Consider the following 13,701-nt stretch of genomic DNA (forward strand, 5'->3'; position numbering starts at 1 on the left):
CCTCGATTATAGTACCAAATTAGTCATGTGCTTTATGTCTTTGACATCTATGCTTAAGAGAAAATCTTCACAACTGTAAGAAGTACAGGAAGCACTTTTCAAGTTTAGCACTGGCTCCTGGCACGTGGCTTTAAAAAGTGACTGATTTGCGGTCAGTGACCAGACGAAGTAAAAATAAATAGAGAAGCTTTCAGGATTTATTCAAGCTGTGATCCAGATGTAGTAGAAGACACATTGACTGTACTGAACACAAGTGACAGTGGCACTTCAGGTGACCACGTCACCGTTATTGACGACTGCTCTGCCCTCCTCAGATCCGTGTAATTCAGCTTTTCTTGAAGTGGCTGGATCTCAAAGGGATCTTACTGTGACAGATGAACACCAGATACTCAGGCTGGATCGTATCGGGACACAGAGTGTGTTGAAATGAGGTCTCAGCTACATCCGTCTGATAAACTCCCCTCTCTCCCCTGAAGGCTTGACACAAGTGCTGGTTAGAAAATCGTCAAATGTCCTCCTGAAAAACTAGTTTCATCTGGTATTTTGATCTTGAGGTTAAAACCAAGATGTCGGCTAAACTGGTAATGCCTCCACTGGAGTGATACGCAACCATATTCAACTCACGCATGCGGACGTTAACCTGAATGTAAAAGCTGCTGTTGCGAGAGGCGCCAACCACAGTCGACCTGGTTTGACATCATTTACCCAGAATCCCGCCTGGTCTGACGACGGGTACGACTGTGAGGACGGTTCCGAAGAATAAAAGGCTGAGGGGCGTGACCTGGTGCTGCCATGAAGCAATTTATTGTTTATTGGTTGAAGAAACTCAAGAGGACCTGAGCGTCATTTTGGACCTTTTAATACAGCGACGAGACAAAAAGAACAAGATCAATTCACGACCTCCTCTGTGAATTTTCAGCTGCATCTTGTTTAGTAGATTTAAGTGCGTCTTACTGAGTGAAGCTGTCCTGTGAACGTGTTCTCGGTTGCAACGTGCTCTTAAAATTGTAACAACAAATGAAAAAAAACAGACCAAAAGACGAGGCTGAAATTTACAGAAAAGGTGAGCTCAAAGACCCAGATCTTTTTGGCAACACACTTAAGAGAGGATGTCTTTCTCCAGTGGCTTTACCACTTCACCACCATGACAAAAAACCCAGGAAAAGGATGTTGGAGTGCTAATTAATATTTCTATGGCCATACATTTCATGAACATTTTTAAAAAAGTGGAGTGGTCATGACCAGCAAATCATAGGTCAGAGCTGATATCCAAGGATTCTGCTGCTGTTGGTGCAGAGGAGACACCTGATGCTTCTACTACATTCATACCAGAGAGAATTAAAATACACCTTCAACTGCAGCACAGGTCGTCATACATTTGACAGTTTTACCGCAAAACAAAGGAAACTGATGAATGAAAAGGCCAATTTAAGAGCAAGTGTTGATGTTGAAGATAAAATCATGGGAGAAAAACTTTAAAGGCACCAAGGGATGAGCATCAAGTAGCACAGGAAGTTCACTTATTTACAGGTCTGTCAAGTTCTGAGGTCTTCGGTTGTCTGCACAGCTTCAGTGCAGCGGGTCCCGCTTCATGCTCTTCGGAGGTCTGCCTGCTCTGCTCACATAAATACAGTCAGTGTCGTCGACGTCGCGTCAAAGTTCCTTTGGCGAGTAAAATCACGAAGGCAGAGTCCAGCTGTAGTGCCAGACGGTCGTGACCGTCCAGTCATCGGACGCGCCTCTCGTCAGCTCTCGGTGGAATCTGTGAAGAGACGGACATGTTGAAAAGCACCAGTTCACTTGAATACGTGACCACAGATCCTGGAAGTGTGGCTCGAACTGTTTTCACCTTTCAACCCACTCCTGAGATTGTCTCAAAGGCTGCATACCCTCTCCAAATTGAAAACGAGAAAATATTAGTGACGTCTAACCCAACTATATCCATTGTTTTTACATTTCTTACTTATTGCACCTTCAAAATGTTCCATAAAAGGGAGTTAGGAATATGATCTTAATCTTCAGATAACCGTGTTCTTCCTCTTGCTCCATATTGTGCAGTCCTGCTGGGAACCGTCCTGAAGCGAGTTCTGCTTCAGGAGTTGCGCTCGCATTCAAACTAACTTTTCTTTCCTGTTTAACCTTGAGAAACAAAATAATGAGGTGGGGATTCAGAAAACGGCTCCGTCCTCCTGCCAAACTGTCTGCTCGCTACCATTTAGGATAACATTTGCAGTGTGACAGGCTTTCTCTGAGGGGGATTCAGAAACCTGGAACAATGGGGAGGAAGAATCTGGCTAACTAGATAGGTGGGTATTAGGTAGAATAGCCACACAGTGTGGTCCAACCCCTAACTGGATTACCGACTGGGAACTGAAAGAGGCTTTGAGTGCTAACAGAGTGTGAAATGATCTTCAGTGGTTGTTGAAGCAGCAGAGTTTATTGAAGAATTTCACATAACCAAAGCTGGATTCCTCACTTTTTATTTGACGAGTCAATGGCCCCTTTCAGGAGGACGCAGCTCTGGAGGCTTCCACTTTCTGCTCGAGCGAAAGGCTTTTCCTCATCCTTAAATGGACGCCTGTTATGCAAATATTCTTTGTGACTTTACTTGAGGCCGGGGAGGAGATACAGAAGAACACCAGCGCAATATGAAGAGGTAATAAAAAAAATCAATTATTTTAGAAGTGATGGAAAACAGACAAACCTTGACGTATGGCAGCTTTAAATCACGGGTGTTCCTTTACATTCTTCTTTGAAAGTTTGACAATTTGCCTACCAGGGCAGATTGCAGCCTCTTGCAGGCTGGTTTTGGCCCATGGGCCATATGTTTGACAACCCAGCTTCAGGGTTTAATTTCATCTGACAGTATTCAATTCAGACTTGTGAAATCCAACCGAGCGGCGAGGCATCGAGCTTCGAATTGGCCGTGACCAGCACAGGACTGGGTGAAGCTGCATCACGTGTAAACTGTTCCCAGGAACTTGGATTGTCCTTCTCAAACTAAAATTCCAAGTAGGGAGTTAACACGGACCCTTCCAGGAAATCTGATCTTTTAATATCTTTCTGAGCACAAATGAAAACATTACTTTAACTCCATTCACCATCACCTGAACTTAAAATTGTGCAAAAGAGTTAAAATCCTTCAAATTGTCTGATTTCAAACTCAAAAATTCTGACGTAACAGCTAATGGGCCTTTACAACTCCTGAAATGTCCTCGGAATTCCAAGATTTAAGGATCTTTCGAACGCATTGCAAACCTGAAAGCTGACGTGTTTGTTAATGTGTCTCCGGTGCCAGGTATGAATGCAATGAATAGACTGCATCTTTCTTGGCTTCGTATTGCTTTGTTTAGGCTGCTAATTCTTCAAAAAAAAGAAAGAAATCACCTTTAATTGTAAAGCGGACTCACGATGGGACTCCACTGGGGAAAAAACACTTTCAATAAATAGCTGAACTCTTGTCCACCACTGTTTCTCCAGTTTTCTCCATGAATCGGGAAAACATTGTGATCTGAGCGCCACGAGCTGCGGCTCTGTTCCCCACCCAACGAAAACACACACACAATGAAAGGCCTGCAGGTAACTTTGAGCTGCTGCCAACATATAATTATCTCTCTTAAGTAAATTATTTCTACCTTTTAATTGTAATTATGTGGGAAATAAAGTAAACAAACTTTTTGGCACCTCGCTTTTGAGCAAATTAACGATGAAAAAAAGTGCTCAAAGCGAAGAGAGTAAGAAAAACATCTGACTGTAAACTGTACTTATGGATGTCTGAGTGGTACAAGATGAGCGTGGGCACTTACTCGTACACAGCAGTGGCAATCTTCTTCTGGGGGCCGCCCTCTTCACTGGAGGCCACTTTGAAGATCTTGATCCCCTCGGGGTCGTCGGGACCTTCGTGTGTCGACACCAGCCAAAACCTCATAACAATAGAGCAGAACTTTCCGCCTGGAAGAGGGAAAAGAGGCAGGAGAGATTTTTAATATCAATATAAATCTCAGACGGAGGTTAAAATCAGAAGCACGAATGGTTTTACGACCTTCGGCTAATGAGATCTATCAGGAGAAGTGCTGTAATCTGGTCGTAGCGCGGGTCAAGTGCATCACCCGGGGAGGGAATGACCTCCTCTGACCAGAGGCTGACCCCCCCGATGGAAAGCATATTTCAACTCAAGTGTCCCCCAAAATCCATTCCCCGCACCGCGTCCGCCGTCCGTCCTGACGAGCGATTGCACACGACTTACCGGAGTTGTCAAAGATGACCGAGACCTCTTCGGGGAGTACAAATATGATGTCGTCCATTTTGACCGCCAGCTGCTGCCTCTGAGCGGCGGTGAGGGACGTACACTTCTTCTCCACGTACTCGATCACCTGGAAGAACAAAACACACCCAGTCTCCCCCTAAGTGAAAGGCAGCTGTCTCATCCACCAGAAATGTGAAGTTTTCTCTGATCTTTACCACTCCTGATTACCTCATTGGACGCGAGGCCCCTCAGCTCGTGGTATCTGCCCCTGGACATCTTGTCGGACACGTGGACCAAAGCCTGCGATGGACGGGAAACGGCGAGTTCAGGATCGACTGTATGCTGGTGTCTGAATTACTGGATTAGCACTGCTCGAGTTTAGGTCGCTTGAATCTGTGAACCCACTATCAAATTCCACTTTATCTTAACTCCTGCATGGGCCACAAACATGACAACAAGAGTGTCGGCAAAACAGCACTTTCACCTGAAATGCTTCCGTGTAAATGAGGCCTCAGTTTCCAAACAGCTCGTATGGAGAAAGACGCAAAATCGTGAAGCTATCATGGCTTAAAATGCAATACCTTAAGATCCAAAGAACAGGTTGCAGGATTGTGTCGTATCATTAAGCTCTGACCAGGACCACAACATTACACGTCACTGTCCTTGGAAATCAAAGTATGACATTAAAATATTTCTAATACCTTCGATTCGGGCGGGGACAAGGAATCACGTCGCTGTACCAAAGTCTATGACATTCACGTCAAATAATGTGTGAAGTGATAAACTTATGAGTCGATCAGAGCGACGGTTGGTAGAGCGGGTTGTCCCTCAATGGGAAGCTTACAGATTCAATATATACGTTTTATTTTGACATGTCGCCCAGTAAGACACTGAACCCCGATCTGCTCCCGATGGATGGACAGAACATCTTGCATGGCAGCCACCTCTAGTGAAGTGAAATAGAGGCAGTGACAGTCTGAACTCAAGGGATTAGCCCGAAACGCTTTATACAGACAAGTGTAAACAGTCTGTCAGCTCCCACGTGTGATCCGATCACCCTCAAGTCACTAGACGCCCAGTGTGAACAGGCCTTCACTGTCTGACCTCTGTGGTACACCTCCTGACCTCACCAAGGCTGGAATTCTACATTTTTCATTCAAACTCACATTTTAAACAGGTTTCCACTGACAGTGACATGCAGTGATGAAGAAACAGGTTTGCTGCTGGGATAACACGCTGTAAGAGGATGTTTGTGTGAGGAGTTGCAGGCAGGAGGCCTGTTGTTCCTGTGATGAGGAGCTACCTGCTTGATCCCCCTGTGAAACTCCTCAGAGTCCATGTCCAGGTCGAAGTACAGGTCGATCAGGCTCATCTGGACTTTGCAGCGGATCCAGGTGAAGGGGTCCGGGATGCCCACCACGGAGATGGCGGGCCGCTGCTGGGAGCCCCCCGGCGGGTTCTCGGCTCCATTCTGCGTGCAGAACAGTCTGCGTTTGTCCCCGGCGAACACGACCCCTCTCCGGCTCTCCCTCCGCCCGGGCTCCGCGGAGAAAGGACGCCCGGGACGCGGGGCCACGCCGCCCCACGGAGCGAGGGGCACGGCGGCCGGGCCGCCCCGCCTCCGGCCGCACAGCCCCGCCGAGCACGCCGCCAGGCCGCCGAGCTCCCGGCAGGCGGCCAGGCTGGTGATCCGCTGCATCAGGAGGAACCCGTCTCCATCCACTCGGCTGTCTTTGGTAACCTTACGCAACTCACCCCATGTTGTACCCACAATGCTCCGGGAGGACGGTGCGTTCACGGGCCGTGGGAAAACTGGAAACGGTTTTAGCCACGCTTCAAACATTTTTTTTTTTTTTTTTTTGGTCATGATTAGCTGGAAACACTTCCATCAAGAAGCTTACTACTTTCATTATTCCACATATGTGTGCAAGCCAACGATTTATTCATGATATTCCTCCGATTCATTATGATATATCAATGACAGAACAGGTTAAAACTGAAAGTCCCTCAATCATACAGTTTACACGATGATTTAAGAATGAGAATTTTTACGTTTAGACTGACAAATGACTTCATAAGGAAATATTTCATCTGGTTACAATACAAATAAGCAGTAAAAACATGCAAATACCCGTATTTACATATTAAATGTGTTGGTCTGGAAATGTATTGAATGGCCATTTGGGAAACAACTAGGATACATACGTGATAGAAAAACTGGGAGCAAAAAACAGGGAAAAGGACATCTGCATATAATATTCCACTTTCAGGTGACTTTAATTCAAAATAGTTATGACATTTAACCCAGTTCTTCCAACTCTCTCGACCTAGCTAGCTCTCTATCTAACCAGCTCTCACCCTAACTACATAAAGAGAAATACAAAAATATTTAAACAAAACTATTCAGATTTTATTCATTCCATTAGATAATTTCCATTTCCACATTGACCCACCTTTTTGCAGTGGGCAGCAACACTGAAGTGCACCTTGTAGCAGATGTGTGTGTGTGTGTGTGTGTGTGTGGGGGGGGGGGGGGGGGGGGGGCGAAGGGGTCAAGGGTCATGTTTATTTTCCTGTTTTGTCTGCATATTGCACCTCAAACTATCATATGGTTCTAAATATAAAAGTAGCACCTGTGATCTACAGGCACATATAAGTACGTAGAGGGTATGATAATTAAAATTTATTGTATATAAAATGGAGTATTTCTAGTTTTTAATTCTTTTAGACATACAAATCTAGAATACAGCATCCAAAACTTCCTTTTCAAATGTTTTAACTGGGAATCAAATCCATCACAATGAAATGTTCCAACATGCTCAAAAGGTTTAGGAGTTTAATTTGTAGAAATAGCAGACAAAATACTTTACTTTTCTAAATATTTTTAGATGCAGGTGTAATTTACGTTTTTACCACTGATTTTACATATATAAAAAAGCATTTTACAGAGCTGATCATTTTTTTAACTAATCAGCGCAGAAATGCATCATTGTAAATGACATGGAGCACTTAAATGCAGCAGAGCAGCACTTCCCCATGGATCCAGTAGAGGGAGCTAAATACTAACTTATCCGAGTCGAGGCCTCTTCCCCAAGTAAGAAACAAACTTTCCGTGTGTCCGTGTGCATGTATGATTCTTAAAATTGCATGAAAACGGTGTAAAAAGTCAGCAGAAAGAGAGCGTGTTCGTGCGTAATTGCGCGCTCACGATGACGCGTCTCCGTGTTGCGTTCACGGGCCAGCGCGTCCTCAGCCTTTTGTTGTGTTATTGTTTTTTTTTGTTTGTTTTTTTTTTCAGCGCAGGTGCCCAAAAATGATTGTGCGTAAATGTGAAATTTGATCAGCAGACCAAAACATCATTAAGTCCCCGCTGTTCTCGGTGATTGCAGGTCAGCGCAGTTTTCCCTCTCTCCCTGTGCACGCGCCCCCGCACGCGGCAGACACCTGCGCGCGGCCCCGCCCACCTGAAGTTCTCCCCCCCGCCAAACTAATTTTATTTATCAATAATTAGCCGCGCCGCGCTCGGTTATTTGGAATTGCGCTCAGACACGGAAACCTTTCTGGGATGTATCACAGTAATTATATGTGTCAGTTGAGAATGCTTTTTACATCTGCGAGTCGAATGGAGCAGAATATTAACGACTCCGCGCTCGGAGCGGGATTAATTGTTGGAGGAGCCGCAGACAAACACGGACAGTGAAGGAGAGGAGTTGGAGTCCTCCACACCCCGATAATAATAATGACAATCATAAAACAACACACACGATGACAAAATGAGGTAAAAACACAGGATTCACACTCTTCACTCTGTTAATCACTTAAACTCTTCACACAATTGTGGTATATTTAAAAACCTCTAAGTTTCAGTGTCAGTAATGCAGTTTAAGCTTTCAATTAGCTTTCTCATGAAAAATGTTGCCCCCCTCCACCAGGTCAGTGACCATGCTTGCTAATTTCTTTATTCGCTCATGTATTTTTTGGCCCTTTGCCTTGCAAAAACACCTCTTACTCCCAATAAGTGCTCAAAATAATCAATTTCAAGTGTCTGTTTTTGTTAAAATAGACAAAATGTAGATGATTGTGTCACCATTCAGTATAAGAACCCTTTGTTGGCAGATTTACTGAATCGTGTATGAGATTTATCAACTAGATCACTTTATCTAGACATCCAGTGAAGAGTACATTATTATTTAGACACATTTTAAAGCAATAAATTGCTTTACTTCTACAGTTTTGGGAAGTTTTACACTTCTTTAACAGACTTTGTTACAGCTATATTGACTATAATGAGTTGATTTCCCAATTTTGTGACTTTTAAACGTCTCAAGGCTCCTTCAACAAGGGGTGAAATCTTCCACTTTGGAGTGTATCAGTGAACACCTTACAAAGCAGCATGAGGCCCAGTGTGGCCCCTTCAGGGGTCAGTGGAAGTCAGTTTAAAACTATACCAGGTGCTTTCTGTGTGCACGGTTCATGATTGTTGGCTGCATTGAAAGAACATTTAAATTAACATTATCAGTCAGAAAAGAAATGCAGTGACTGACGGAGGGAGAGCAGGAACACGTCACACACGCTGCCTTTCAGTCGGCGTATTGATCAGGTTCGGCCCCGTGGCTGAGAATGAACCGCACTTTGTGATCGGACGACAGAATTAGAACAACAAGCACACAAACCCAACGATGCATTTCCTGGAGAAGTTATCGCAAACTGATTATTATAATATCCGAACACTCGATGAAATCTTTCAGGTATTTTAAGGACTGGCCAACAGTTTACATGTGGACAGCCTTTTTTTTTTTTTTACTTGCCCTTTACTCAAGCTGGGAAGTCTGAGAAAAAGGGAAAGAGATCACAGTTAAAATCAATTATTCTCTTGAACTGATGGTCCAAGTTCAGCAAAGAAAACCCAAAACTGAATATATGTGATTTTAGAATCACATTATATTGTAATTTATGCAGAATTAAATGGTTTAAGTGACATTTGTGAAAGAGGCTATTAAAACAGAAAAGTGTAACACAACATGATCTGTTCAACTCTGATTATGAAACAAGACTAAAATATTACAAAATACATCAGAAATCCAGTAAATAGTGTTTTTGAGACCGCTGTTAATGGAAAACTTGGATATTTGAATGTTTCTCGCTTTATTTCTAGGTAAATAAATGAATATACAACAAAGGAAATACTTTATTCAGATGGCCTCAGTTTTAAATGACTGATTTTCTGTGTAATTTCTCCAATTTTTAATCAAATCAAGCTATTTTGTTGCACAAACTCTCGTTTCAAAGGCCTGTGAATGTCATCCAGCTTGAAGTGGCTGCAGCATCTCGGTCTGCGTCTCCGCCGAGTCCTTTCCTCCGAGGTGCCACTAAAAGGCAGTGTTGTCCGCGGCCGACGGGCTGCGACAGGGATGAAGATGCTCAGAGTGTCCGCGGTCAGCGGTGGAGAGAACTCTGCTCTCTGATCGGCACTGAAGAGACGACTCCGTCACGTTTAATGCTCCCTGCTTCCAGTCGCGGCTACATTTCTTTAGAATCGAAGAATCTCAGTGACCGTGTGGTGTTGCTGATCATGCAGGAATTCAAACTTGTGACTTGTTAACACTCTTCCTCCCAACCTGGAATGTGGCACCTCTTTTTTTTTTTTTTTTTTTTTTAAGAAAGGAGATTTAACAGAATGACAAAAAACGCACATGTTTTTAACTACATTCTGACACATTTCATCCCTTTGTCTTCATGTGTCTGAGGTAATTCTGATGTTCACACGAGACTGGAACTGAAGTTTTGGCTGGCTTCAAAATTAGAAACGTGAATATAAAGAATATAGGCAAGAAAAAGCGTACAACTTGTGAAAATAGAAGTTAAAAAACTGAATAAACCATCTGAAATGTGCAAAAGCAATACAAAATATCTCCAAAATGTGGAAAAAAAAACTGTGCTGTAGCCTCAGAATAGCTGTAATTGTCGGTGGATGTGAGACATAAAACGTCGGTGACAGCAGATGATCGGTGTGACATGAATCAGAGTCCACCACAGTGTATAAAACTCCCACACCGCATGCAGAATTCACACTGATGACAGTGATTTATAAGCATCTGAAATCTCCCTCTGCAGCTTACAGTGGAGTGAACTCTCCAGCATCTGCAGGGAGTCTGCATGGACGCTCTTTGTTGTTTAATATTTTAGAGCTTTTGCCCGATTCCCAGTTAAAATATGCAGATAATATAAAATATGTTTTCCACGATGATTTGAACTTCATGATCACTCAGCTGATGCTGATTTTGGACTCCAAACAGCATTTTGCTGCTCATTTTGTCCTTTTTTTTTTTTTTCACGGTTCGTAGCACAAGTTAGTGAACTTTGTTCAGGGAAATATGTTGTTTGTGTCCATTTGAGTGTAATCTGGACTACAGGTAGCGGATGTTGTTGATGCTGGCAGGGAGCCACGCGCGGTCGCAGGCACAGGTGTTGACCAGCGAGAGAGAAAAAAATAAATAAATAAACAGAGAGAGAAAGAAACGGCAGGATTTGAATCGATTTTGCTCGTCTGCAAAGAGCTTTAAATTCAAGTTTTCACATAAATGGACATTTCCAAATTTTATGTTTCTGTGTTTGAAAGTATTTTCAAGGCTTTCACAAAACTCTCAAATTCAAAATGCGGAGCTTTGTTGATCAAGAGATATCTTTGACTTAAACGTCTTGCTAATGAGAGAAATTAGCACAAAACGCTCTAAGTAATAGTTCCTGATTTTTCTTTTTTTTTAATTTCTTTTTTTTTTTTTACCACTCACTCACAAATTATTTCTCAACTTGTTTTTGTATCTGCGCATAAATTAAAAAATCGGCTGAAATTTATTATTCATCTGAGATGTGATTAATATGCAAAATTATGCAAATTAAGATGCAATTAGGCTCCAATTCTCTAGTGGAATTTTCCATTATAATTTAATACAAAGTAACAGAGTAATTGGTGTCACGTGTAATTACGGTTACTCAAGTGCACTTTCAGGCATGCAAATGATTCGCTATATGTTGGTTATCCTATGCAAATGTACCATGTGGTGTTTTAACAAGTTGAGGAAAACACAATGGGCGAGCGCCGATCCCCCCGGTGGGCTCGCAGGAAGGTAAACAGACGAGCCGGCAAAGTTCGAGCCGGCGCGTCGTCGCAGAAAACTTTCAGCGGCTCTAATGGATTAACGAGAGAAACTGTTGCTTCAGTCAGAGCCGCACTAGTTGCCCCCGTTTGATCAGCGAACGGGGCAATTCCAGCCCGGCGTGGAAAACTTTTCTTCTTTTTTTGTTTTTTTACACACCAAAAGACCCTCTGATGGAATGAAAGTCGTGGAAAACGCTCGGAGGATGGAAGGAAGGAGGAGGAAAAAAAAAATCCTTCTTGGGAGGCAAATTGATTTTAAATTGTTACATGGCTGGTTACATGTCCTGACATCTTGCTTTGCACCGTCTCACACACACACACACACACACACACACACACACACACACACACACTATCTGTCTTGTTCATGATCAACGCTCTGAACAAAGACATCCTCCCTCCTTCCTCGTGCCCCTTCACCGCCTCACCATCCTCTCTCTCTCCCTCTCTCTCTCTCTCTCTCTCCCTCCCTCTCTCCCTCTCTCCCTCTCTCTCTCTCTCTCTCTCCGCCTCCACTCTGTGCATGCCTGCTTGCACAACTCTCTCAAAGAACATAATCCCTCAACAAAATGGAAACACAAAGGAAACTTGAGCTCAATCCTATAAACGCACGGACACAGCAGACAATGCCTCCTCCCACCCGTCCCCCACCCCCTCCCCCCCCCCCCCAACCCCCCCTCCTGCCTCCCCAGCAGCCATAAATGCCCCGTGGCACAGATCAGGCTTTATCAACCCTCCTCCTCCTCCTCGTCTTTCCTCCTCCTCCTCCATCCATCCATCCATCCTTGCCATTCCCATACCGACTCTCCCTCTCCGCCCGTCTCTCCATACCTCCACACATACACACACACACACACACAGCAACACGGGGTCGAAGGTCGCCCGGCGATCTGCAGACAGATTTATTGGCTTCTTTGAAGCGCAGGTAGACGTCCCTCGGAAAGTTGGGTTTGGCCGCTTCCGAGTCGATTCCTGCAGATTCACGTCGTGTTAATTTAGCTCAGTTCACCTCCTGGGTTTTTTTTTGTTTTTTGTTTTTTCCTCCAGTCGCACGTCAATCAGACCACAGTGTCCAACGCCTCTTCCTTCGATCGTTTGTTGATGACTTTCACATCTCTGCAGGTAGCGCTCAGCCGCAACGATTATCCACTTTGTTCCATTTTATCCAAAACCAACATTGATGTTCGCTCAGAGGAGCCTCGCTTCCTGTGTGACAGTTTTCCCAAAGAAAAGACAAAAAACAATCACAACTTTTTTATAATTTAACACAGTGAAAAGTGAAAGTTTGCACAACTCACTCAACTTACTTAATTTGAAGAATGAAATGTGTTGTTCAAACTTACCTCCATATAAAAATACTTAAATATCTCTGGTTCTTGTTTAACACTATAATAGGATTTATTTGGAGTTTAAAGTTGTGGACTTTTTAAAAATGTGCATTAAGTGAGTCATTCTGACCTTATATTCTAATATAACTTGAACTTTTTTAATATCAGTATATCACTGTATTCCTCTAATTTTCTTTTTAGATATTTGTTTCCAGAGGAGTTCTGATTATGAGAAATATTCTCACAAAATTGTTTATTGGAGAAAAAAAAATATGAGCAAAAGATGTTAAGTGAGTGTAACTTAAAAGTAATTTGAATTATTGATTTTGTGTTTTATCTGGAGAAGCATCGAACAGCTTTACGTGAACGTCGTCAGAATGAATATACATGAAATCAATGGATTTTAAGCCACTGACTGTTCAGATACAGATAATTGTTCATGTGCTGAGTAACTCCAAAAAAATAATTGCTGCATGATTATTTTATTAGATTCTCAACTTTTTTGTTTCTGCAGAACTGTGGATGATTTCAGTTTCATCTTGATGAAGTGGGCGTGTCCTAAATTTGCATCTAATAGAAGTTGATTCTTATCCCCACCCCCACATACCAGGTAGACTTCACCCTAATTTTTTTATTTTGGATTTTGGATCTAAACATCTTAAACTTTGGCTAACTTGCATGATTTTAAAGATAACGCGTGGCGATCAGAGGATGTTGAAGGTCTCATTTAGGGCGTTCTTCAGTTGCTGTTAATGATCCACACAAGCCTGGAGGTGAGAATACCACTGGTGTGAATCGGATTAGTCCAGTTTCCTCCCGATACCCGGTACTGGTGTCGGTATCGGTACTTCCCTGGTTCGAGTTCTGTCCATGGAGATCAGACGAAGCTGTATCGGCTCATTGGTTCTGAAATGTCTTGCTAGAATTTGCTCAGAACTTGAGACATTTCCGATCTCGACAGAAACGGC

The 13,701-nt window shown here is 43.2% G+C and overlaps 1 protein-coding gene across 1 annotated transcript; it reads right to left on the reverse strand.

Moving 5' to 3' along the window:
• Nucleotides 1-786: 786 nt before the first annotated feature.
• LOC115396263 (m-AAA protease-interacting protein 1, mitochondrial) lies at nucleotides 787-6,007 on the reverse strand. The gene is made up of 5 exons (XM_030102035.1): nucleotides 5,550-6,007; nucleotides 4,475-4,546; nucleotides 4,247-4,373; nucleotides 3,807-3,951; nucleotides 787-1,762 (listed from the first exon to the last, which is right to left on the reverse strand). Exons 1-5 carry the CDS (start codon nucleotides 5,943-5,945, stop codon nucleotides 1,678-1,680), a joined length of 825 nt encoding a protein of 274 aa, XP_029957895.1. The 5' UTR covers nucleotides 5,946-6,007; the 3' UTR covers nucleotides 787-1,677.
• Between the last annotated feature and the right edge of the window lie 7,694 nt (nucleotides 6,008-13,701).

This window comes from Salarias fasciatus, chromosome 11 (assembly GCF_902148845.1).
Source record: "Salarias fasciatus chromosome 11, fSalaFa1.1, whole genome shotgun sequence".
NCBI classification, from domain to species: domain Eukaryota; kingdom Metazoa; phylum Chordata; class Actinopteri; order Blenniiformes; family Blenniidae; genus Salarias; species Salarias fasciatus.

Excerpts from the sequence above, each read along its gene's own strand:
- LOC115396263 (XM_030102035.1), bottom strand. The coding sequence starts at position 5,945 with ATGCAGCGGATCACCAGCCTGGCCGCCTGCCGGGAGCTCGGCGGCCTG. Across the intron at positions 4,547-5,549 it reads TTCACAGGGGGATCAAGCAG|GCTTTGGTCCACGTGTCCGA; the intron begins GTAGCTCCTCAT and ends CGTCCATCGCAG. Across the intron at positions 3,952-4,246 it reads GGTCATCTTTGACAACTCCG|GCGGAAAGTTCTGCTCTATT; the intron begins GTAAGTCGTGTG and ends TCCCTCTTCCAG.